Raw genomic sequence first — 26576 nt, 5'->3', positions numbered from 1 at the left:
CAAGGACCTAGAAAAACTGCAGCAAACCAAACCCAAATCTAGTAGGAGAAGAGAAATAATTAAAACCAGAGAAGAAATTAACAGGATTGAATCCAAAAAAACATTACAAAAAATCAGCCAAGCGAGAAGCTGGTTTTTTGAAAAAATAAACAAAATTGACACCCCATTGGCCCAACTAACTAAAAAAAACAAGAGAAAAGACCCAAATCAATAAAATCAGAGATGAAAAAGGAAACGTAACAACAGACACCACAGAAATAAAAAGAATCATCAGAAATTACTACAAGGACCTGTATGCCAGCAAACAGGAAAACCTATCAGAAATGGATAGATTCCTGGACACATGCAATCTACCAAAATTGAACCATGAAGACATCGAAAACCTAAACAGACCCATAACTGAAACAGAAATTGAAACAGTAATAAAGGCCCTCCCAACAAAGAAAAGCCCAGGACCAGATGGCTTCACTGCTGAATTCTACCAGACATTTAAAGAAGAACTAATCCCATTTCTTTTCAAACTATTCAGAACAATCCAAAAAGAGGGAATCCTCCCAAATTCTTTCTAGGAAGCCAGCATCAACTTAATCCCTAAGCCAGAGAAAGATGCAGCACTGAAAGAAAATTACAGACCAATATCCCTGATCAACATAGACGCAAAAATCCTCAATAAAATTCTGGCCAATAGAATACAACAACACATCAGGAAAATCATCCACCCAGACCAAGTGGGATTCATCCCTGGTATGCAGGGATGGTTCAACATTCGCAAATCAATCAATGTGATTCACCACATTAACAGACTGCAGAAGAAAAACCATATGATTATCTCAATTGATGCAGAGAAAGCATTTGATAAAATTCAACACCCTTTCATGATGAAAACTCTAAGCAAATTGGGTATAGAAGGAACATTCCTCAATATAATCAAAGCAATTTATGAAAAGCCCACGGCCAGCATCCTATTGAATGGGGAAAAGTTGGAAGCATTTCCACTGAGATCGGGCACCAGACAGGGATGTCCACTCTCACCACTGCTATTTAACATAGTTCTGGAAGTTTTAGCCAGAGCCATCAGACAAGAAAAAGAAATAAATGTAATACAAATTGAGAAGGAAGGAGTCAAACTATCCCTCTTTGCAGATGATATGATTCTTTACTGAGAGGATCCAAAGAACTCTACTAAGAGATTATTGGAACTCATAGAGGAGTTTGGCAAAGTAGCAGGATATAAAATCAATGCACAAAAATCAACAGCCTTTGTATACACAAGCAATGCCACGGCAGAGAAAGAACTGCTAAGATCAATCCCATTCACAATAGCTACAAAAACAATCAAATAACTTGGAATAAACTTAACCAAGGACGTTAAAGATCTCTATGATGAGAAGTACAAAATCTGAAAGAAAGAAATAGAAAAGGATACCAAAAAATGGAAAAATCTTCCATGCTCATGGATTGGAAGAATCAACATCATCAAAATGTCCATTCTCCCAAAAGCAATTTATAGGTTCAATGCAATCCCAATCAGGATACCAAAGACATTCTTCTCAGATCTAGAAAAAATGATGCTGAAATTCATATGGAGGCACAAGAGACCTCGAATAACTACAGCAATCTCGTACAACAAAAACAAAGCTGGAGGCATCACAATACCAGATTTCAGGACATACTACAGGGCAATTGTTATCAAAACAGCATGGTACTGGTACAGAAATAGATGGATAGACCAATGGAACAGAATTCAAACACCAGAAATCAACCCAAACATCTACAGCCAACTTATATTTGATCAAAGAAATAAAACCAAATCCTGGAGCAAGGACAGTCTATTCAATAAATGCTGCTAGGAAAACTGGATTTCCACATGCAGAAGCATGAAGCAAGACTCCTACCTTACACCTTACACAAAAATCCACTCAACATGGATTAAAGACCTAAATCTATGACCTGACACCATCAAGTTATTAGAGAACATTGGAGAAACCCTTCAAGATATTGGCACAGGCAAAGAATTTCTGGAAAAGACCCGGGAGGCACAGGCAGTCAAAGCCAAAATCAACTATGGGGATTGCATCAAATTGAGAAGTTTCTGTACTTCAAACGGAACAGTCAGGAGAGTGAAGAGACAACTGACAGAATGGGAAAAAATATTCGCAAACTATGCAACAGATAAAGGATTAATAACCAGAATCTACAAAGAAATCAAGAAACTCTACAAAAACAAAACCAACAACCCACTTAAGAGATGGGCCAAGGACCTCAATAGACATCGTTTAACTGAAATGTGATCCCTGTTAAACATAAGAGTGGGAATAAGAGAGGGAAGAGATGTACAATTTGGGACATGCTCAAACGGAATTACCTCAAACGGTAGAGTTAGAAACATACCAGGGGACTCCAATTCAATCCCATCAAGGTGGCATGTACCAATGCCATCTCAGTATTCCAAGTGATCAATTTCAGTTCACAATTGATCATAATGAAAGGACTAAGAGTCAAAGGGAGCACATAAACAAGTCTAGTACCTGCTCATATTAACCGATAAAATATAAAAGGGGAGAGTGATCCAACATGGGAAGCGAGATACTCAGCAGACTCATAGAATGGCAGATGTCCTAAATAGCACTCTGTAGCACTCTGCCCTCAGAATCAGCCCTAAAGGCATTCGGATCTGGCTGAAAAGCCCATGAGAGTATTTCAGGCATGGAAAGCCAAGACACTCTGGCAAAAAAAAAGACCTAAATGAAAGATCTCTGTGAGTGAGATCCCAGTGGAAAGAACAGGTCTTCAAAGAAGGAGGTACCTTTCTCTGAAGGGACGAGAGAACCTCCACTTTGACTATGACCTTGTTTAAACAAGATAAGAGTCAGAGAACTCAAAAGGCTTCCATAGCCTTGGAATCTCATGACTGGAGCATAGGGAGATTACTGATGCCATAAACAGGAGTGTCAATTTGTTAAGTCAACAACAGGAGTCACTGTGCACTTACTCCTCATGTGGGATCTCTGTCCTTAATGTGCTGTACATTGAGATTTAATGCTATAACGAGTACTCAAACAGTATATTTCACTTTGTGTTTCTATGGGGGTGCAAACTGTTGAAAGCTTTACTTAATGTATACAAAACTGATCTTCTGTAAAAAAAAAAAAGAAATTATCAATTCCCAACTTGACTCTCACTGGGATTAAACATGACAATAGGTCTGATCTGAATTTATCATCATTTAAAAAATCATCTATTATTTTTCACTTTATGTTTCTGTGTGGGAGCAAACTGTTGAAATCTTTACTTAATGTATACTAAGCTGATCTTCTGTATATTAAGAGAATCAAAAATGAATCTTGATGTGAATGGAAGGGGAGAGGGAGTGGGAACAGATAAAGGGTTAATAACCAGAATCTACAAAGAGATCAAGAAACTCCACAAAAACAAAACCAACACCCACTTAAGAGATGGGCCAAGGACTTCAATAGACATTTTTCAAAAGAGGAAATCCAAATGGCCAACAGGCACATGAAAAAATGTTCAAGGTCACTAGCAATCAGGGAAATGCAAATCAAAAGCACAATGAGGTTTCACCTCACCCCAGTGAGAATGGCTCACATACAGAAATCTACCAACAACAGATGCTGGCGAGGATGTGGGGAAAAAGGGACACTAACCCACTGTTGGTGGGAATGCAAACTGGTCAAGCCAATATGGAAATCAGTCTGGAGATTCCTCAGAAACCTGAATATAACCCTACCATTCGACCCAGCCATCCCACTCCTTGGAATTTACCCAAAGGAGTTTAAATTGATAAACAAAAAAGCGGTCTGCACCCTAATGTTTATTGCAGCACAATTCACAATAGCCAAGACCTGGAACCAACCTAAATGCCCATCAATGGTAGACTGGATAAAGAAATTATGGGATATGTATTCTTTAGAATACTATACCGCAGTAAGAAACAACGAAATCCAGTCATTTGCAACAAAATGGAGGAATCTGGAACACATCATGCTGAGTGAAGTAAGCCAGTCCCAAAGGGACAAATACCAAATGTTCTCCCTGATCAGTGACAACTGACTGAACACCAAAAAGGAAACCTGTTGAAGTGAAATGGACACTATGGGAAATGGTGACTTGATCAGCATAGCCCTGACTGCTAATGGACAACTTAATACATTATCCCTCATAGTATTTTTTTTGTCTGTTCTACTTAATATGACTGGTTTAATTCTGTAATTATCACACAGTTATTCTTAAGTGTTGAAAACTAACTGAAATGTGATCCCTGTTAAATATAAAAGTGGGAATAAGTGAGGGAAGAGATGTATAATTTGGGGCATGCTCGGGCTGACTTGCCCCAATTGGTAGAGTTGGAAACATACCAGGGGATTCCAATTCAATCCCATCAAGGTGGCATGTGCCAATGCCATCTCACTATTCCAAGTGATCAATTTCAGTTCACAATTGATCATAATGAAAGGACTAAGAGTCAAAGGGAGCACATAAACAAGTCTAGTACCTGCTAACACTAACCGATAGAATAAAGGGGAGAGTGATCCAACATGGGAAGTGAGATACTCAGCCGACTCATAGAATGGCGGATGTCCTAAATAGCACTCTGGCCTCAGAATTAGCCCTAAAGGCACTCGGATCTGGCTGAAAAGCCCATGAGAGTATTTCAGGCATGGAAAGCCAAGACACTCTGGCAAAAAGATCTCTGTGAGTGAGATCCCAGTGGAAAGAACAGGTCTTCAAAGAGGGAGGTGCCTTTCTCTGAAGGGAGGAGAGAACCTCCACTTTGACTATGACCTTGTCTAAACAAGATAAGAGTCGGAGAACTCAGAGGGCTTCCATAGCCTTGGAAACTCATAACTGGTGCATAGGGAGATTACTGATGCCATAAACAGGAGTGTCAATTGGTAAAGTCAACAACAGGAGTCACTGTGCACTTACTCCTCATGTAGGATCTCTGTCCTTAACGTGCTGTACACTGAGGCTTAATGCTATAACGAGTACTCAAACAGTATATTTCACTTTGTGTTTCTATGGGGGTGCAAACGACTGAAATCTTTACTTAATGTACACTAAACTGATCTTCTGTAAAAAAAAAAAAAAAAAGAAAGAAAGAAATTATCAATTCCCAACTTGACTCTCACTGGGATTAAACATGACAATAGGTCTGATCTGATTTCATCATCATTTAAAAAAAATCATCTATTATTTTTCACTTTATGTTTCTGTGTGGGAGCAAACTGTTGAAATCCTTACTTAAGGTATACTAAGCTGATCTTCTGTATATTAAGATAATCGAAAATGAATCTTGATGTGAATGGAAGGGGAGAGGGAGTGGGAAAGGGGAGGGTTGTGGGTGGGAGGGACGGTATGGGGGGGGAAGCCATTGTAACCCATGAGTCGTACTTTGGAAATTTATATTCATTAAATAAAAGATAAAAAAAAAGTTAAAAAAGGAATGCAATAATTATATAATGAAATATTTGCAATAGCTTTGTGCTTATCATGTGTGTATAAACATGTATTCGTTCAAGACTTCTAGACACCAACAGGAAGCCTAGGTGATTACACATCTTATATGTCTTAGAACATAATGTGTTCGGCCGGCGCCATGGCTCACTAGGCTAATCCTCTGCCTTGCGGCACTGGCACACCAGGTTCTAGTCCCGGTCGGGGTGCCGGATTCTGTCCTGGTTGCCCCTCTTCCAGGCCAGCTCTCTGCTGTGGCCAGGGAGTGCAGTGGAGGATGGCCCAAGTGCTTGGGCCCTGCACCTGCATGGGAGACCAGGAGAAGCACCTGGCTCCTGCCTTCGGATCAGCACGGTGCGGCCATTGGAGGGTGAACCAGCGGCAAAGGAAGACCTTTCTCTCTGTCTCTCTCTCTCTCACTGTCCACTCTGCATGTCAAAAAATTAAAAAAGAAGAATATAATGTGTTCTACCTGCAAATCAGAGAAGAATACTGTCTTATCTAGCACTTTCAGATATATTTTAGAAGGAATATCACTAGACAACAGCTTACACATAAAGAAGTAGCAGTAATAATCATGCATGGATATACTTAATGAATTTGAATAAGCTGGAATTGAGAACAACGGTGCAGTATGAAATCACTGCAAATCTCTTTGGTTTCTTTTTTATTGAGAAATAATTAGGACAGTAAAGCTGTCAATCTGAAATTCTGTATTTTCTACCTGTCTGATTGGAAACATCTCTCTCTGGACAAAAAACACAAGTATAGCAACAGACAGGTCTTCCTTCCTGTGACATTTTCCGAAATCCTGGACCACAGCTCTGGCTACACACAGATTGGGGAGTCTGAAGGAAAAAGAAAAGCATTGATCATGGTTTTCCATATTATCAGCCATTATAATGGGTGTCAATACTTCCCTCCTTACAGCATAACACTGACCTTCAACTGAAGGCCATGACTATGACATTTAATGCAGGTTTCTATGATCATCACTCCCACCTCATCGTTTCTTTATCAAGTATTACAAAAATACCTTATCAGTTTTATTTCATATAATATCAGTTAGATCCCTTGGGCATTGTCATACGTATCAACTCACTTTATCTAAAATCTTTAAAATGCATTATTCTATGTGGTAAAGGAATATGGGAATAGTAACTGCAAGAAGATGAATAAGTCAACCCATTATGTACTTCTACTTATCATGCATGAAAATATAACAAGGGCAGGGCTGGCGCTGTGGCTGAATAGGCTAATCCTCCACATAACGGAGCTGGCACACTGGGTTCTAGTCCTGGTTGGGGTGCCGGATTCTGTCCCAGTTGCCCCTCTTCCAGGCCAGCTCTCTGCTGTGGCCAGGGAGTGCAGTGGAGGATGGCCCAAGTGCTTGGGCCCTGCACCCCATGGGAGACCAGGAGAAGCACCTGGCTCCTGCCTTCAGATCAGCCCAGTGCACTGGCCACAGTGGCCATTGGAGGGTGAACCAACGGCAAAGGAAGACCTTTCTCTGTCTCTCTCTCACTGTCCACTCTGCCTGTTTATATATATATATATATATATATATATATATATATATAAAACAAGGGGGGTCAGTCTTGTGATGTAGCAGATTAAATCACCTCCTGCTGCACTAGCATCCCATATGGGCACCATTTCTAATCCCAGCTGCTCCACTTCCAATCCACCTCCCTGCTAACATGCCTTGGAAAGCAGCAGAGAATGGACCAAGTGTTTGGACCCCTGACCCACATGAGTGACCCAGAAGAGGTCCCTGGCTCTTGAATTTGGACCTGCCCAGCCCTGCCTGTTGTCCATTTGGGGAATAAACCAGCAGACAGAAGAGATCTCCCCTCACTTCTCTCCTCTCTAACTCTGCCATTCAAATAAAAAATTTTTAAAAATTAAAAAAAGAAAGACTGTGACTTATGAGATTAAAAAGTTGAGATTATATACAGAGATATATTAAAGATCTATATATCTATACCTGGGTCTCTGCCTCTATTCATTAACTTTGTCTAGTTTTAACTCAACTGCTACACCAATAATTATGACAAAACTGAAAAGGTAAGGCTATGCACTCATGCTCTTCTGATAGGTGTTAGCTCAGGATATGTGTAAGGAACACCATCAGTTAAGTGCCAAGATGGGAAATGGGAATCACATGGTCACTTCACACTTAATCTCCCAAGGCTCTACTCAGATTTCTACTCAGATCTCTCTGTAGTAGTTATCCAATATAAAAAGAAAACTGCACCTTTTTGAATCCAACAGGCCATTCTATAATGTCTTCATTGATCAGCAAATCTTGGTCATGTGGACTCTTAGAGGAAAATTCTCCAATTTTAACCAGCAACCGAAATCCAGCAGGAAAATTTACAATGTTCTGAATATCATAATGTACCACATGGTGTCTTGTTTCATGGAAAGACACATCATCTCCAGCACGGTTTGTAAACTGGATTTTCCTCAGGATTGGATGAAGCTGGAGAACAGGAATAAGTGGAAACAGGGAGACCTTTCAAATTAGAGGGAGATGTATATGCACTGAACAAGCATTTTCTACCCTCCTCTCTATGTTCCAGGTTTAATTCTTTGGATGGTCAACAACTTCTAGTGAAGAGAACATTTGTTCCCCGCCCCCCAAATATAAAAGTAGAATGGTTGTATCCAGTCAGAAAAATTGTAGTTTGTGGGGTTCAGAGGGGAACTATTGCAAGGCTCTGCTGCAGCCAGAAGGTTTAGGTGGGGCTTTATGGAAGCTAACCCTAATATAACCAATTGAGTACAACATGGTTGGTCTTTTAAATACCTTGACAGTTGTGATATGTCACAGTTATGTGCATACACAGGGCCTTCATAAGGTTCAAAAATAGAATGAAATATCAGTTATTTTGATTGAAAAATTAGATATCTATGCATGCTAATTTCATCATATACATTTTCCATGAACTGACTCAAGACCCCTCTTAGCACTGAGATCCATATTTATAAAAATGTGTGCATGTCCTCTATATATGCAACGATACATAGATATATGTATTTATATCTTAACAGAGTTTGAAATAATACATGAGTGTCTTTTCTCTAAATATTTTGGGTCACTTTTTATGGTAAGTGTGGTTATCTTTGACATTGCAGGTAGGACTGTATGGCCAAAAACAAAATTTAAAATATACTGATGGTCCTGAGGTTACTGATAGTATATGTTAACCCTTGACATTCTGGGTACAACACACCTGCTGCAGGATAAAACTAAGTTTTTATATTTAAATAGCTATCAATTAATTCTTAAATAATTTTCAGAAGATTTCCAAATAATCCATAGTTATTTCTGTGGAAGAATTCTTCATAATTCTGTTTACTTTTCTAAAGTGTGAATCTAATCACAAATAAAAATAAAACACTCAGCCGGCGCCATGGCTCAATAGGCTAATCCTCCACCTTGTAGCACCAGCACACCTTTCTCTCTCTCTCTCTCTCTCTCTCTCTCTCTCTCTCTCACTTTCCACTCTGCCTGTCAAAAAAATAAAAAGTAAAATAAAAAATAAAACACTCCTATAAGTAAAATAGAAGATAGATTATGAAGTGAACTTTCTGATGTTAATTTTTACAGATACATATTTGTCTTCTACATAACACACCTATTTGTTCAACAAATTTATTCATCTATTTGTACTTTTCACATGCAAACAGAACTTCCTAAATATATTCTATATATGGGGAAAGAGTAGATTCAAACAAGCTGTGATGAAAATCCAGGCAAAACCATCTGTAACCCAGAAGGCATATCCTGTGCTAACATGCATCCTCAGTAGTCTCGTATATAAGAAATATGACCACAATTTCTGCTCCTTCATTCTTGCAGATTTTGTAACACACTGTATTTCTCAGAGTCATCTTAAAGGGAGTCTTAGACCCCAATACAATAGTACTTGGGGAATTCAATACTCCACTCTCAGAAATAGACACAGCAACAGGACAGAAGATCCACCAGGATACAGTAGATTTAAATGACACTATAGCCCAAATGGATCTAACAGATATATACAGAACTTTCAAGCCTACAGCTGAAGATTTTACATTCTTCTCAGCAGTGCATGGAACCTACTCTAGGATATTATGTAGAACTCATTTCTACTTTCAAAAAATGTATCTCCTAAGCACATAGGCCACAGTGTATACAGAAATACAAATGTAATAACTACTATCCAATATGTACATATATTCTGGTTTTTGCATAATTTCAAAAAATTTGACCCATTTGTTTATCTTTGTTTTCTCATGAGTTGCATTCGAATTCTTGAAGCACTTTGTCCTGCGTAACATATCAGATGAAGTTCAATAGAAATCCCTGAAAAAGTAAGTCAACAAACAGAAGAGAATAAATGTAATGGGCTCTTAACTCCAGAAATCAATCCATGCATCCACAACCAACTTATATTTGACAAAGGAACTAAAATAAATCCCTGAAGAAGGCACAATCTCCTCAACAAATTGTGCTGGGGAAACTGGATCTCCACTTACAGAAGTGTAAAATTAGACCCATACCTTACAACTTACACAAAAACACACTCAAAATGGATCAAAGGCCTAAATCTATGACCCAATACCATCAAATTACGAGAGAACATTGGGGAAATTCTGCAAGACTTTGGCATAGGCAAAGACTCTTGAAAAGACCCCAGAAGCACAGGCAATCAAAGCCAAGATTAACAAATGAGATTACATCAAGCCGAAAAGCTACTGCACCACAAAGGAAACACTCAGCAAAATGGAGAGGCTATCAACAGATGGGAGAAAGTATTTGCAAACTATGCAACTGATAAGGGGTTAACATGCAGTATCTATAAAGAGCTTAAGAAATTCAACAACAAAAAATACAACCCCATTAAGAAAGAAATGGGCAAAGGACTTGAATAGGCATTTTTCAAAAGAGGAAATTCAAATTGCTAACAGACACTTAAAAATATGCTCAGGATCACTAGCCATCAGGGAAATGCAAATCAAAACCACAATGAGGTTTCACTTCACTCCTGTTAGAATGGCTCTCTTAAGAAATCCACCAGCAACAAAATCTGTAATTAAAATTAGAGAAGAAATCAACAAATTTGAATCTAAAAAACATTACCAAATATCGGCAATATGAAGAAGTACTTTTAAAAAAATAAACAAAATTGACAAACCATTGACCCAACTAACCAAAAAAAGGAGAGAGAAGACCGAAATCAATAAAAATAGAGATGAAAAAGGGAAATTTAACAACAGACACCACAGAAATTAAAAGAGGTAGCGGAAATTACTACAAAGAGTTGTATGCCAACAAACTGGGAAATCTAGCAGAAATGGATAGATTCCTGGACACCTAAGACCTACCTTGAACCATGAAGATATAGAAAACCTAAACAGACACATAATCAAGACAGAAATTGAATCAGTAATAAAGGCCCTCACAACAAAGAAAAGCCCAGGACCAGATGCATTCACTGCTGAATTCTACCTGAAATGTAAAGAACCAACTCCAATCCTTCTCAAGCTATTCAAAACAATTGAAACAGAGGGATCCTCCCAAATTCTTTCTATGAAGCCAGCATCACCTTAATTCCTAAACTTAAACATGATGCAACATTGAAAGAGAATTACAGAACAATTACCCTGATGGACATGGACACAAAAATCCTCAATAAGATTCTAGCCAATAGAATGCAACACCACATCAGAAATATCATCCACCCAGACCACCTGGGATTTATCTTTGGTATGTAGGGATGGTTCAGCATTCACAAATCAAACAATGTGATACACCACATTAACAACCTGCAGAAGAAAACCATATGATTATCTCAATAGATGCAGAGAAAGCATTTGAAAAAATACGAAACCCTATCATGATGAAAAACTCTAAGTAAACCGTGTATAGAAGGAACACTCCTCAACACAACAAAGGAAATTTATGACAAACACTCAGTCAGCATTCTACTCAGTGGAGAAAAGTTGCAAGCATTCCCACTGAAATCCAGTACCAGACAGGGATGCCCATTCTCATCATTGTTATTTCATACAGTACTAGAAGTTTTAACCAGAGCCATTAGGCAAAAGAAAGAAAAGAAATCAAGGGGATACAAATTGGGAAGGAAGAAGTCAAACTATCCCTCTTTGCAGATGATATGATTCTTTATTTAGAGGATCCACAGAACTCTACTAAGAGATTATTGGAACTCATAGAAGAGTTTGGCTATGTACCAGGATATAAAAACTATGTACAAAAATCAACAGCCTTTGTATACACAGGCAATGCCACAGCTAAAAAAGAACTTCTAAGATCAATATCACTCACAATAGCTAAAAAAAATCAAATATCTTGGAGTAAACTTAACCAAGGATGTCAAAGAACTCTATGATGAGAATTACAAAACTTTACAGAAATAGAAGAAGATACCAAAAAATGAAGAAATTTTACATGGTTGTGGATTGGAATCATCAATATCATCAAAATGTCCATTCTTCCAAAATCACTTTATAGATTTAATGTGATACCAATCAAAATATCAAAGATGTTCTTCTCAGATTTGGAAAAAAATGCTGAAATTCATATGGAGGCACAGGAGACCTCGAATAGCCAAAGCAATCTTATACAACAAAAACAGAGCTAGAGGCATCCCAATAACAGATTCAAGACATACTACAGGGCAGTTATAATCAAAATTGCCTAGTACTGGTACAAAAACAGATGGATAGACCAATGGAACAGAACAGAAACACCTGAAATCAATCCAAACATCTATAACCAACTTCTATTTTATAAGATTTATTTAATTTATATGAAATGCAGAGTTACAGAGAGAGTCAGAGACAATAGAGAGAGGTCTTCCATCTGCTGGTTCACGCCCCAGATGGCCGCAACTCCTAGAGCAGCACCGATCCGCAGCCAGGAGAAGGAGCTTCTTCCAGATCTCCAACATAGAGGCAGAAGCCCAAAGACTTGGGCCATCTTCTACTGCTATCCCAGGACATAGCAGAGAGCTGGATCAGAAGAGGAGAAGCTGAGACTAGAAACAGTGCCCATATGAGATGCCAGTGCTTCGGGCTAGGGCTTTCACCCACTGTGCCACAGCACTGGCCCCCCAACTTATTTTTGATCAAGGAGTTAAAACCAATTCCTGGAGCAAGAACAGTCTATACAACAAATGGTGCTGTGGAAACTGAATTTCCACACTTTACACCTTACACAAAAATCCCTCCAACATGGATTAAAGATCTAAATTTATGACCTGACACCATCAAATTATTAGAGAACTTTGGAGAAAACCTGCAAGACGTAGGCACAGGCCAAGACTTCTTGGAAAAGACCCCAGAAGCACAGGAAGTCAAAGCCAAAATTAACAACTGGGATTACATCAAATTGAGAAGTTTATGTAATGCAAAAAAAGTCAGGAAACTGAAGAGGCAACCAAGAGAATGGGAAAAAAATGTTTGCAAACTATGCAACTGATAAAGAATCAATAGCCAGAATCTACAAAGAGATAAACTAACTCCACCACAATAAAACAACCCACTTAAGACATGGGCCAAGGGCCTAAACAGACGTTTTTCAAAAGAGGAAATCAAAATGGTCAACAGACACATGAAAAAATGTTCAGCACCACTAGCCATCAGGGAAACGCAAATCAAATCCACAATGTGGTTTCGCCTCACCCAGTTTAGAATGGATTTCATAGAGAAATCAATGAACAACAGATGCTGGTGAGGATATGAGGAAAAAGGCACACTAATGCACTTTTGGTGAGAATGCAAACTGGAAAAGTCACTATGGGGGTTGGGGCTGTGGCACGGCAGGTTAACGCCCTGGCCTAAAGCACCAGCAACCCATATGGGTGCCAGTTGGAGACTAGCTCCTCCACTTCTGATCCAGCTCTCTGCTATGGCCTGGGAAAGCAGTAGAAGATGGTCTAAGTCCTTGGACCTCTGCACCCATGTGGGAGACCTGGAAGAAGCTCCTGGCTCCTGGCTTCAAAACAGTGTGGCTCTACCCTTGTGGCCAACTGGAGAGCATACCATTGGATGTAAGACCCTCTCTCTCTCTCTCTCTGTTTCTCTCTCTCTCTCTCTAAATATAGCCCTACCCTATGACCCAGCCATCCTACTCCTCGAAATTTACCCTAGGGAATTTAAATTGGCAAAAAGAAAGAGCTCAATGTTTATCTCAGCTCAATTAACAATAGCTAAGACTTAGAATCAACCTAGTTGCCCATCAATGGAAGAATGCTTAAAGAAATTATTGGATATTTACTCTATAGAATACTAACAGCAGATAAAAAAAAGAATAAAAGTGAAATCCGGTCATTTGAAACAAAATGGAGGAATCTGGAAAACCTCATGCTGAGTGAAATAAGCCATTCCCAAATGGATAAATATCATAGGTTCTCCCTGATCCGTGACAACTAACAGCACCAAAGGGGAAACCTGTTGAAGTGAAATGGACACTATGAGAAATAGTGACTTGATCAGCTCCTGTCCTGACTGTTGAGGTACAATGTCATACTTTATCCATTTTAGTATTTTTTGTTCTAGTACTATTGGTTGAACTCTGTAATTAACACACAATTATTCTTAGGTGTTTAAATTTTAACTGAAAAGTGATCATGTTAAATATAAGAGTGGGAATAAGAGAGAGAGGAGATGTACAAGTAGGGACATGCTCAATCGGACTTGCCCCAAATGGTGGAGTTAGAAACATACCAGGTATTCCAATTCAATCCCATCAAGGTGGCATGTACCAATGCCATCTCACTAGTCCAAGTGATCAATTTCAGTTCAAAATTGATCACACTGATAGGTCTAAGAGTCAAAGGGATCACACAAACAAGACTAGTGTCTGCTAATACTAACTGATAGAATAAAAAAGGGAGAGAACGATCCTTCATGGGAAGTGGGATACACAGCAGACTCAGAATGGCAGATGTCCTAAGTAGCACTCTGGCCTCAGAATCAGCCCTTAAGGCATTTGGATATGGCTAAAGAGCCCATGAGAGTATTTCAGGCATGGAAAACCAAGACACTCTGGAAAAAAAAAAAAAACCTAAATCAAAGATCTCTGCGAGTGATATCCCAGTAAAAAGAACAGACCATCAAAGAAGGAGGTAACTTTCTCTGAAGGGAGGAGAGAACTTCCACTTTGACTATGACCTTTTCTAAAAAAGATCGAAGCCTGTGAACTCAAAAGGCTTCCATAGCCTTGGAAATTCATGACTGGAGCATGGGGAGATTACTGACGCCATAAACAAGAGTGTCAAATTGTTAAGTCAACAACAGGAGTCACTGTGTACTTACTTCTTATGTGGGATCTGTCCTTAATATGCTGTCCAATGTGAAGTAATGCTATAACTAGTACTGAAACAGTATTTTACACTTTGTGTTTCTGTGTGGGTGCAAACTGATGAAATATTTACTTAATATATACTAAATCGATCTTCTGTATATAAAGATAATTGAAAAATGAATCTTGATGTGAATGGAATGGGAGAGGGAACGGGAGATGGGAGGGGTGCAAGTGGGAGGGAAATTATTGGGGGGAAAGCCATTGTAATCCATAAACTGTACTTTGGAAATTTATATTTACTAAATAAAAAAAAAATTTGCACCTAGAAAAATAAATAAATTATTGGATATATACTCTATAGAATACTAACAGCGGCAAAAAAATAAATAAATAAAAGTGAAATCTGGTCATTTGCAACAAAATGGAGGAATCTGGAAAACATCATGCTGAGTGAAATAAGCCAGTCCCAAATGGATAAATATCATAGGTTCTCCCTGACCTGTGACAACCAACTGAGCACCTAAAAGGAAACCTGTAGGAGTGAAACTGACACTATAAGAAGAAATGACTTGATCAGCGCTTGTCATGACTGTCAAGGAACAGCTTTCTATTTTATTCTTTTTAGTATTTTCTTTTTCTTCTTAATACCATTGGTTGAACACTTTACTTAACACACATTAATTCTTAGGTGGTTAAATCCAATTGAAAATTTATCCCTCTTTAAAATAGGAGTGGGAATATAGAGGGGGGAGATGGACAGTTCAGCACACGTTCCTTGGAGTTATCCCTAAGGGTAAAGCTAAAAACTTCCCATGGGACTCCAAATCTCATTAAGTTGGCAGGTACCAATGCCACCTTATTAGTTAAAGTGATCAGTTTAAGTTCATAAATGATCATAAAGATAGGATTAAGTGCCAAAGAAAAATGTCTGCTAATAACAATTCATGGAATTAACAGGGAGAGAACGATTCAACATGGAAAGCAGGCCACATAGCAGACTCATAGAATGGCAAATGCCCTAAACAGCACTCTGGCCTCAGAATCAGCCCTTTAGGCATTCAGATCTGTCTAGAAAGCTCAGGAGAGCATTTCAGGCATGGAAATCCAAGTCACTGTGGCAAAAATATACCTTTCATGAAAGATCTTTGTGACTGAGATCCCGGTGGAAAGGAGGCCATCAAAAGAGCAGGTAACTTTCTCTGAAGGGAGAAGAGAATTTCCACTTTGAATATGGCCTTGTCTAAACTCAAGAAGCATCCATAGCCTTGGTAGCTCATGACAAGAGCCTCGGTTGATCACTGACATCATAAATAAGACTGTCAATTGTTAAATCAACAACAGGAATCACTCTACACTTGTTCCCCATGTAGGGTCTCTGTCCTTAATGTATTGTGCTATGAGAATTAACAGTAAAACTAGTCTTCAAACAGTACTTTATCCTCTGTGTGTTTGTGTGGGTGCAAACTGTTGAAATCTTTACTTTTAGTACAGAGTTGATCTTCTGTATATAAAGATAATTAAAAATAAATCAATGAAGAGGGGATGGGAGCACTAGTAAGTGGTGGGATTGTTTGGGATTGTAGGAGGGTGGGTATGGGGGGAAGAACCACAGAAGTTGTACTTTGAAAATTTATATTTATTAAATAAAAGCTTTCTATTAAAAAAAAAACCTGAATACAGACCTACCATATGATCCAGCCATCCCACTCCTGGGAATTTACCCAAACCAAAAGAAATCAGCACCTGAAGGAGTTATCTGTACCCTCATGTTCATTACAGCACAATTTTCAATAGCTAAGATATGGATTCACCCCAGACATCCATCAACTGTTGACTGGATAAAGGAATTATGGCATATATACACTATGGCTTACTACTCAGCTGAAAAAAATGAAATCCTGCCTTGTGCAATGATGCAACTGGAAACCATTATACTTAGTGAAATAAGCCAGTCCCAAAAAGATAGATACCATATATTTTTTCTGAACCAAGGTAACTATTACAGTACCTGAAATATAATGTATTGGAGTGAAACAAACATTTTGAGATTTAATAATGGTTTACAACCCTTGTCTCTTCTGCTGAAGAAGAGAGAGGTTTTTTCTTCACACTATTTGTTGAACTCTTTTACTTAGTGTAGGGTTAACCATACGATCATTAAGTAAACTGGAAATAGATCTTTGCAAAAATTAAGAGTTGGAATTGGAGAGGGAGGAGGGGGATGAGTTGGAGTGTGAGCAGGAGAGAGGCTAGGAGGGGAATTATCACTATGTTCCTAAATTGTATACATGAAATACATGAAACCTATATAACATAAATAAAATTTCTTTTAAAATAATGGGTTCTGATAAAGATGAGAATTATTCACTAAAATATTTTCAGAGACTAAACTTAATAGTACAGATCTAATTATATGTTCATTTTACTTATTGTTTGTATGCATTTTTAAATATAAACATAAATGAGTGACATAGATATCCTGAGATTTGATTCTTATCTATAGCCCACGTATACTATACTCCTGAGAAAGTGATCCACTTACTACTGGTTAAATTCCTTCTTTAGTAGAGGTTTAAGCATATGATTATAAAGTAGGCTGAAAGTATGTTATCACAAAAATTAAAAGAAATATAAAAGAAGGAGGATGAAGGGTGGGAGTGAGGGAGAAAGGGTGGGAAGTGTTGTTATTTTTCTCACATTGACATATAAATACATGAAATCTGTGCCCTTTAAATAAATAAATAAAATGTGAAAGTCTTAGTTATGCAAAGTAAAAAAACACTATTTTCTGATACAATTTCTAATAGTATACATTCAAAATCGGCAATGACTGAAAACTCCAGCCAAAGTCAACAATCACAGATATAGCTGTAACCAATGGAAAGATCCCAGCTTCCAGGTCCAAGTGCAGGGGCCCCTGAACCCATGTGGGTGACCCAGAAGAACATCCAGGCACCTGGCTTCGATCAGCCCAGCTCCAGCCATTGCAGTTTTTTGGGAAGGGAACCAGCAGATGGAAGGCCTTTCTCTCTGTCTCTCCCTCTTATTGTAACTCTACCTCTCAAATAAAGAAATAATTTTAAAAAATCATCCATTGCAATCCTGTTGACCTTGAAATGAGAGCAGGGTCATGATGCTATACCTTAATAAAACATCTCTAGATTCCATCAAGTGGGCAGTGTCTGTTCTGTTCCAGGGGAGGTTTACCTGCCAGGGAAGAATCTTGGGCTGGGATGCTTCTGCTAAGGATCTCATTTCTACTTTCTCCAAAATCATTTTATGGAGGACGTGGGCCACTGTGTAGACAGCATTGTAGACTAAATAGCTGGAGTCAGATATGGTCAGCAAGTCAATATGTCCTGGAAGAAACTCTAAGGAAGTATTTGGTGAGCAGGTTCCAATATGTCCACAAAATGATCCTTCAAGTGAGCAGGCCAGATGAAAAAGCCATAATTTACTGAAGTAAAAGTCTTCTGGGTAGTGAGAAGGCTTTGCCATCTTGACAAAAAGTTTGAGGCCAGGGATTTCTTCCTTGTGGGGTGAAAAAGAGAAGCCTCCATGCAAAGAGTGCAGCATGTGGTTTGTCTCAGAAATGACAAGATCCCACTTTGATGTCATGATCCACACCTTCCCCATGGTTAAATATGACTGCACTGAAATGTCCACACTGATGAGACCTCTTACATCACCATAGAGTATATGCACATTTGCAGATGAAACTCTGATGCTACTCATGAAAGTGAGATCACTATCCGCATACAACTTCTTTGTGACAGGGAGCTTAACTGTAAAGGCCACACAGATTCCTTTCTTGAGCATCGCTGCTTCAAAGTACTGAAGGAACTGCTCTCCCTTCATGTCATCAGACACAAAGAGCGCCACCCAAGTCCAACCAAAATGCAGCAACAAGGAGATCATTCCATGGCCCAAAGAGCTGTCACTGCTGGCCATCTGATAGAGTGAGGGAAACTGGTCCTTATCATTTAGCATGGGATCAAAAGGGCCATAGGTGAGCTAAAAGCAAAGAAAAACACGATCAAACTTTTGTGGGATTTGGGTTGTTTCTCGGAAGTGAGTGAAAAAAATTCTAAACAAGGGATTCCTTCTGCAGTATGCTACTGAGTAAAGACAAAGTGCATGGCAGGAATGGACAAATCCTGCTATCTTGGCCACAGAGAAGACCATGCTTCACATGCCCATTGCTTTAGGTTAATAAATGTACATTTAAAGAAAATCTGTCAGTTTCTGTATGCTCTTCCTGTGCTGCAGTGGGGACTGAGGAAGAAGGAACTTTGGATGTTACTTCACCCAGCCAGTGGTCTTTCCCCATCCTTGCCCAGGGTGACTGGTGGAGCAGAGCCACCTCCTCCAGCAGCCACCATTGTAGATAACTCTGAGACAGAAATCTCTACTGTGTTGATCTCTTTGTATCTGGAGTGCACTGATTACCACAGGAATCCTGCATTGTCTCCAAGGATACAATCACCAACCCTCTTTGATTTGGGGCAAAATAATTTTTCCAAACCAGAATCCTCTGATCACCAGGTGGCCCATGTTTGGCAGATACACGTCCTGATTTTTGCTTGTGTAGCAGGTCCCTGGTGAAGTATCTCTAAGTTGCTAGTGCAGACTCTGGGAGACAATAATTATAGCTCAAGTAATTTGATTTATTACATTCATATGGGGTTTCATTCCTGGCTCTATGCTTCTGCTGTGGCAGATTAAGTCCAACATCATGGGAGGTATTGGTGAGTGAACCAGCGGATGGGAATTCTGTCCGTCTGTTTTGTGTGTGTGTGTGTGTGTGTGTGTCTATGTGTGTATTTCTCTGGCCCTCAAATAAAAACAGCAAGACATGAGGACTAGTAAGCACAATTATGACTGGGAATGCTGCAAAGAAATCGATTTGTGTGCCTGTGAAAAAAGGATGATTGGGCACAGGGATTAGGTGAATTCCAGTCTAACTTGAATTGAGCCTCAACATTCTGGGTGTAGCCAGTTTGGGTCAGATGAGTTAAGTTCCAACTTGTAACACCAGCATCCCATTTCAGAACTCCATCCAGTTCAAGGCTTGGCTACACCACTTCTTATCCACCTTCCTGCAAACATGCCTGAAAAGGCAGCAGAACATGACACAAGTGCTGGACCACAGCCACTTAACTGGGAGATCTGCATTCAGTTCCTAGCTCCTGGCTTCTACCTGACTCATATATGGCTATTGTGGGCATTAATGGAGTAAACCTGTGAATAGAAGCTCTCTCTCCCATTCTCTCTCTCCCTTCTGCTCTCTCTCTCCCTCTCCATGTTGGGGGGTGGGGGTGTAACTTTCCCAATCCCTAATGCTTTCAAATAAATCGATCATCTTAAAAACTGCCTTGGAAATCTTTGAACTCACATAGCCATCAGACTTGCCCAAACAGAAACCATATGTGCAAGTCTTTATATCTTGACATCTAATATTGCTTGGTCTCTGGATCCCTCCCAAGACAGTGCTGCACTAGGACAGGATACCTCTGTGTGCTGTGGACATGTCTGATGCAGTATGGAGCTGTATTTGCCAATGTCTCCAGCTGGTGGGGGATGGATACACAGGCCCTAGACAGTCATCTGGGGGGAGGCTCTCAGCATTCCCTGCTACTTCCTTTTGTTTCTTCTCCCTCCACTATTAATCACCCCAGGAATTCCCATGGGGTCAGTCTCATACCACAGGGAGATGCCGCATTTCCCTTTCTTCAGAGGTGAGAGAATAGTGTTGGAGGAGATTCAACTATTGTTCTCCAGATTCACAACTCATTACCTGTGGGGTTTTGTAGAGCTCCAAAAGCGTTCCAAATTCAACAGACAATGCTGATGTGGTTCCAGCAATGATGGCAACATGTCTGCCTTGTGTATGGCAGGTGTAGTTAGGTAAAGCTATAGTGGCCCCAAACAACCAATACACTATGCTCAATAAGGTGTACTGTTCACTGGCAAAGGCATTGTAGAATTTGAAACCGAGGGTCAGGTTGGGGAGTAGCTGGGGGTTTTTATTGATCTCCTGGATGGCAAAGCGGAAGGCCAGCACATATTGGTAGTTCTTCCACAGCCACCTAAAGAGAGGAGCAGCATCAGGGAGAAGGGTGAGACTATGGAATTTGGAGCAACAACACAGCCCCGCCCTGAGGCAGCAATGATCAGACTCAGGCTTCCACTCAGTGGTGCCTCAGCTCTAGCAAAAGGAGGAGGTGTGAGTAAAGTTCCAAGCACTCTAGAAGATTGTGGAATGGCCCTTGAACTCCTCTGAAATAAACCATGTCTGTTCTCACACTCACCTTCAGGAACCCTTTAGGAAAGCCTTGATGTGTCCCAACTTAAGGACAACACCCAGGAGCAAGCATTTCTGTTTTCAGTATTTTCTGGAGTAGGCTGAATACCACCTGACTCATCAGTTGTCCCAAATTTTAGAACTTTCTCCTCCTCAGCTAGGTCCATCTGAGCCATTTGACCCCTGTCCTTGCTATAATTTCCTAATACAATATTTCACTCTGTTCAAGTCAGCTTTAACTTTTTGTTTTCTTTCAAACATAAGAATTTATCCATAAACTCTGTTGGATAATTGGAGATGTTCACTTGCTTTTCATTTTTCTCTGTATTGAATTATCATTTCATATTTTATATTTGCATATTCTCTCCATTTTTCTAAATAACTTAAGTGAAAATTTGATTTCTTAGAATTTAAGAAGAGCTTTCCTGTTTTATGTACCTAAAAGGGTATATGTTCTGTTATCTCACTATGCATTCCTTTGGAATTCTGGATTTTTCTAATTTCTTACATTTCTTCCATAATTTGAATGCTAAGAAAATTCCTTTCTGGTAATAAGTTACATGGGACTCAATATATTTATCCAGTCATTCCTTTAGTCCTTTGTACTTGGATATGTTTCTATTTGGGGCATAACTAAGAATTTGTCCTTTTCCTCAATATTACAATATATATTCATACAGTTTGTAATTGGCAGTGCTTTGCTTATAGTTGAAAGGTATTTCTCTATTATGTCACACAGTGTTGTACATGTTATTCTTATATGTGGAGTTTGAAATTTAATTGTATCTGATAGGTAAAAATCACCATTCTATACACATATAATCCCAGGAGGTTTTCAGATCGTACAGAGGACTTTCTTGTTAACAATGAAGTTGACCTGAGAAATAAATTGTGTTCCTGGCATGTGTCCATAGCTTAGCTCTATTTATTTGAATGATAAATTAAAACCATTGAATAAACTTTTTTCTTTTATACATTGGCCTTCCTAGTATAATATTTCATTTCAAAGGGCATAACGCATTCACCCCAGGATATCTATAGCACTTGCTATCAGCTTAAAGTTGGCTAGCTTAATTCTTTTGTCCCTGAAGACAATGTTGAGAAAAGTATACTAAATATTGCTGCAAGCCACAGCATGGATAAAACAGGAAAACATGGTGCACTGCAAGATGTCATCACAAAAGACCACAAAGGATATGAATCAATTCACATGAAGTGTCCATAACAGGCTGATCCTTACAGACACAAGACAAATGAGTGGTATGCAGGAGAGAAAGAATGAAGGATGTGGAGACACTGAAAAGGAGTGTGGGGATTTGTAAGCGGGTGATGAACATCTGCAGTTTTATCAGCAATGATTTGGTAACTATTTTAAAGAACCTTGATAAAAAAAACTTTATCTCATTATTCAATGATGCATCCTATCATCTCAGAAAAATATACAGTTTATTAAATAAAAATTATCATTAGAATATTAGAGTCACACAAAATGAATGCCAAGTCAAAGGCCAAATACTGGGCAAACAAGTATGGGATATGCACATAAAATAATTCCCATCAGTCAGGCAAGTAACAACGTATCTTCCATCAGCTGTAGGGAAGTTATTTCCCTGTATTGAAGCTGGAGCTTGAAGTCAAACTCCAGAAAGCATCAATCATCTGAGCCCATCAAGGGGATTGAAGCATATGCAATTTTAGACTGTGACAAGCACAAGAGGGCTGGCAGGTCTGCACAAAATAGAGTGGCCAGACACTTTTCTACCTGGGGAAGAGAAGGCAGAGAGAAAAGCCTGGCCTCATCTCCATGGCATGATCTAAAGCTTTCACCCTAAGATTACCAAAAGGCAGGTCCTCCCTGTCTCCCACACAGCATCCCTGAGATGAGAGATTAACTCACCTTCAGATAATCACATCCTATCTCCCTATATCAGACAGAGTACAATCCGTAGCTGCCGCACAACCAGAAGATTCACATGCTTAAAATGTTTACCATAAATGTCCCATTAGGCATCTTGGCTAAGAATATACAAATTAAGAACAGACAAAATCAATGAAACATTGAGAAGGGACAGAACACTGTGAAAACACAGACTAGGAGAGAGCACACGGTAACACTGTGCCTCAAAGGTCACCAGCCACATTATCAGTTGCCCCCAGTGCTTGGCAACCTGCTGAACTGATAAGCATTAAATTCCAAAAGGCACTGACAAGCACCAACACACACCATTTAAACCAACATCTCTCCGCCTCACCCTCTTCTGAACACATGAGCATATGGTTCTCTGCAGTGAGTCAGAAGCACACTCCACTGCCACCACCACCAAGGGTGCAGAGACAGGATGTCTGTTTCTAATCCTCACCACACATTAATGTTAACAGTTACTAAAACACATGCTGCTCAGGTGCGTCAAGCCCAGAATTAATGCAGTTTCTGTGTGGTTCCTGGAGAAGAACCTTCAGGATCCAAGTGACAGAATTGGAGAAGATAAACCCCTTTCTCCTTATGACTTTCAGGGACTTGATGCCTGCAGTCTGTTGGGGCTCAGTTATTGACATGTGGTTAGACACCGTCTGTTATGGTGGCACATCTCAGACACACATGGACTCACTCTCGGTTGCATTTTGACAATGCTCTTGTCAGCACTGACACTCAGAGTGACCCCTTAATCCTAACACTGACCCCAGACCAGGGTCTCAGTGTCTCAGGACACCTGTGCTCACTCCATGCAAGCAGGTAGGATGGGATCTGGAGTCCCCACATTATGACCAGGCCTGCTCCTGAGATATCCAAGAAAATGGATTGGGCACAGAGATATTAATGTCACTGCTCTGTCCTTGAAGAAATAAGAAGCAAATAGAAAAATGAACAGGAAGACATGGAAGGAACAAGAAAGGAAGGAATCTGTGCCCTTCTTTATTGGCATTTCTGCCACTTTTTGCATACCTTCCAGAATTCTCAGAAAGGATTAAACACAGTAATATACACTCACATTCTATCATAACCACACTTAATACATGCATACAATCTTGAACTTACCAAGACACAACAGTTCTATGCTTGGGAGGATATATAAAAGACATCTGGAGCTTTTCAGTTTCTGGTTCTGGGTAGTAGAGAGGGAAAAATCCACCCAGGATCAGGTCTCCATCTTGGTTGATACTTGGCTTAAGGTAATGATGGCATTGGCTGTAAGTCATGCCCTGTGAAGTGTGTATAGTGTGCAGGAGTAGGCACAGAAGGCTCATAGACAACATCTTGCCAGGGTTATCACAATGCAGAGATGAAGCCCAAAATGTCAGTTGAGAGAAGGGAACAAGGAGCTGGCAGGTGGTGGCTGGCTCAAAAACCTGTAGAGAATTGCTCCCTGTGCAGGGCGCAGCTGATTCCCAGTATTGCTGTGTGCCAATCTAGTGAGTCAGAAAGGGGCACATCTAGCAACTACAGGCAGTCATTTCTAAGGAAGTGAGACATGCAGTGAGACATTGCCCTTAGTGTCCCTGTGATCAGCACAGCACTTGGAACTCGGCCTTTTCATTGCTTCACTGTGTCTCATACAGAAACTCAAGGGATCACCCTGCCCTGGGGCCCTGCACCTGTCACCCTCCATTCTGGGGGAAAACACATTTGAAAAACATGTTTTGGACTCTCATTCCTTTCCTCCTTGTGTGATTTCATCATGGCCCAACAAGGCACTGGGGACCACTGAATGATTGGACAGCGCACAAATGGCTGTTAGTCCAGTGCCCTTCTTGGTGTGTTTGGCTAGTTCTGAAAGAGTTGGTGCTGGGATCAACAAAACATCCAGTTGCATCATTCCACATATCTGCAGGATAGAAGTCAAGGGCTGATATTCATCACTGATGACTCTGTGCTCCCCACCCAGTCTCTTCAGTGCTGTGTCTAACTAATATCACTCTCAAGTCTACAGAACTCTGCTGGGAAAAAATGGGCTTTGTGATTGTAAATGTGTAGGCATATCCAGAAAAGGGTACAAGTTCACTCCCATATGTACCTCTGCACACTATTAATCCAGTTTCCCACTTCACTGATGCTCTCCCCATTCAGAATTCTGGAAGCCCCGTCAGCATTACATGGTTTCCATGTGACAAATGAAAGGAACTATGCTCTGCTCCAAACACTGACTTCCTCATCACACTTATTTTCCCTCACTTTTCAGAGAAAACATTCTCAACAGAATTTCCTTGCATGTTTTCAATGGATTACTTTAAATTGTATAGATTTTGCTTCCAAGGAAATGACTCAATTTGATATCTATATACATTGCAGTTAGCTCCATTCAAGTATTTACTGTGTATTTTACTTCACATGCTTCTCATCTGTATATGTTGACTGCACTTAAAGTCTACTGACTAAGTACTTTGCAAGTGGACAAAATGGTGTCCCTGTTTCCCTATGACGACGTGCAAGACAGCACTTGAACTCACTGGTCTTGCCTAACTGAAATTCTGATTCCTTTGACCAATATCTCCCTGGGTCTCTAAACTCCCAGCCTGGCAACCTTGGTTCTTTTCTACTTCTGTGAAAAATGACATAAGAATTTTGTCAGGATTGCACTACATCACTTTATGGCTTTCAGTATTATGTACATTTTAACATGATTAGTCCTTCCAGGCCATGAACATGGGATTTCTTTCTATTTATTTCTGTGTTCTAAAATTTATCTCAAGATTTTACAGTTTTCAGTTTACAGATATTTCACTTCCTTCCTCAATTACTATATAGCTTCTTTCTTTAAGATTTATTTCTTTATTTGGAAGTTAGAGTTACACAGAAAGAAAAGCAGAGGCAGAGAGACAAGTCTTCCATCCGCTGGTTCACTCCCCAACTGGCCGCAATAGTTGAAGCTGTGCCAATCCAAAGCCTGGAGCCAGGAGCTTCTTCTGGATCTCCAATGTGAGTTCAGGGGCCCAAGCTCTTGGGCCATCTTCTACTGCAGAGAGCTGGATTGGAAGTGGAGCAGCCAGGACTCAAACCAGCACCCATATGGGATGCCACCGGCAGCTTTACGCACTGCACTGCAGTGCTGGCCCCAATCTATAGCTTCTTCATCATGCTTGTGCCCTTGATGATTGTTATTCTTCACTGTCAGAAATGCAGTGGCAGCCCCATGGCCTTCAACAATAGACCAGATCTCCATTCCACAAGACTCACTCACCTGCTCATGAAGTGGAACAAAAAGTGCTTACTCAATAAACACCTGAAGTATAAGTAACTGATGGAATAACGGTGCCATGCAACAAAAGTCAGAGGGAACAAATGTTCCTTAGGTCAGGAAGGTATAGGACTAATTAGGTGTGAAAAGATGTCACATTTTCTAGATTTCCTTCAAGAACTTTTTTTAACTTTTATTTAATGAATATAAATTTCCAAAATACAGCTTATGGATTACAATGGCTTCCCCCCATAACGTCCCTCCCACCTGCAACCCTCACCTCTCCCACTCCCTCTCCCCTTCC

The 26576-nt window shown here is 39.8% G+C and overlaps 1 protein-coding gene across 1 annotated transcript in view; it reads right to left on the bottom strand.

Moving 5' to 3' along the window:
- LOC138847798 (vomeronasal type-2 receptor 116-like) overlaps window positions 1-24296 on the bottom strand; it is a 43725-nt gene extending 19429 nt beyond the window's left edge. Inside the window, exons 1-5 of the mRNA XM_070067604.1 lie at window positions 24136-24296; window positions 20592-20883; window positions 18002-18808; window positions 7733-7993; window positions 6200-6323 (exon numbers count right to left, since the gene is read on the bottom strand). Of these exons, the coding sequence (XP_069923705.1) occupies window positions 6200-6323; window positions 7733-7993; window positions 18002-18808; window positions 20592-20883; window positions 24136-24296 (1645 nt within the window). The remainder of the gene's footprint in view (window positions 1-6199; window positions 6324-7732; window positions 7994-18001; window positions 18809-20591; window positions 20884-24135) is intronic.
- Between the last annotated feature and the right edge of the window lie 2280 nt (window positions 24297-26576).

Source organism: Oryctolagus cuniculus, assembly GCF_964237555.1.
Source record: "Oryctolagus cuniculus chromosome 16 unlocalized genomic scaffold, mOryCun1.1 SUPER_16_unloc_1, whole genome shotgun sequence".
In the NCBI taxonomy this organism is placed as follows: domain Eukaryota; kingdom Metazoa; phylum Chordata; class Mammalia; order Lagomorpha; family Leporidae; genus Oryctolagus; species Oryctolagus cuniculus.
This window is presented reverse-complemented; position numbering and strand designations above follow the sequence as displayed.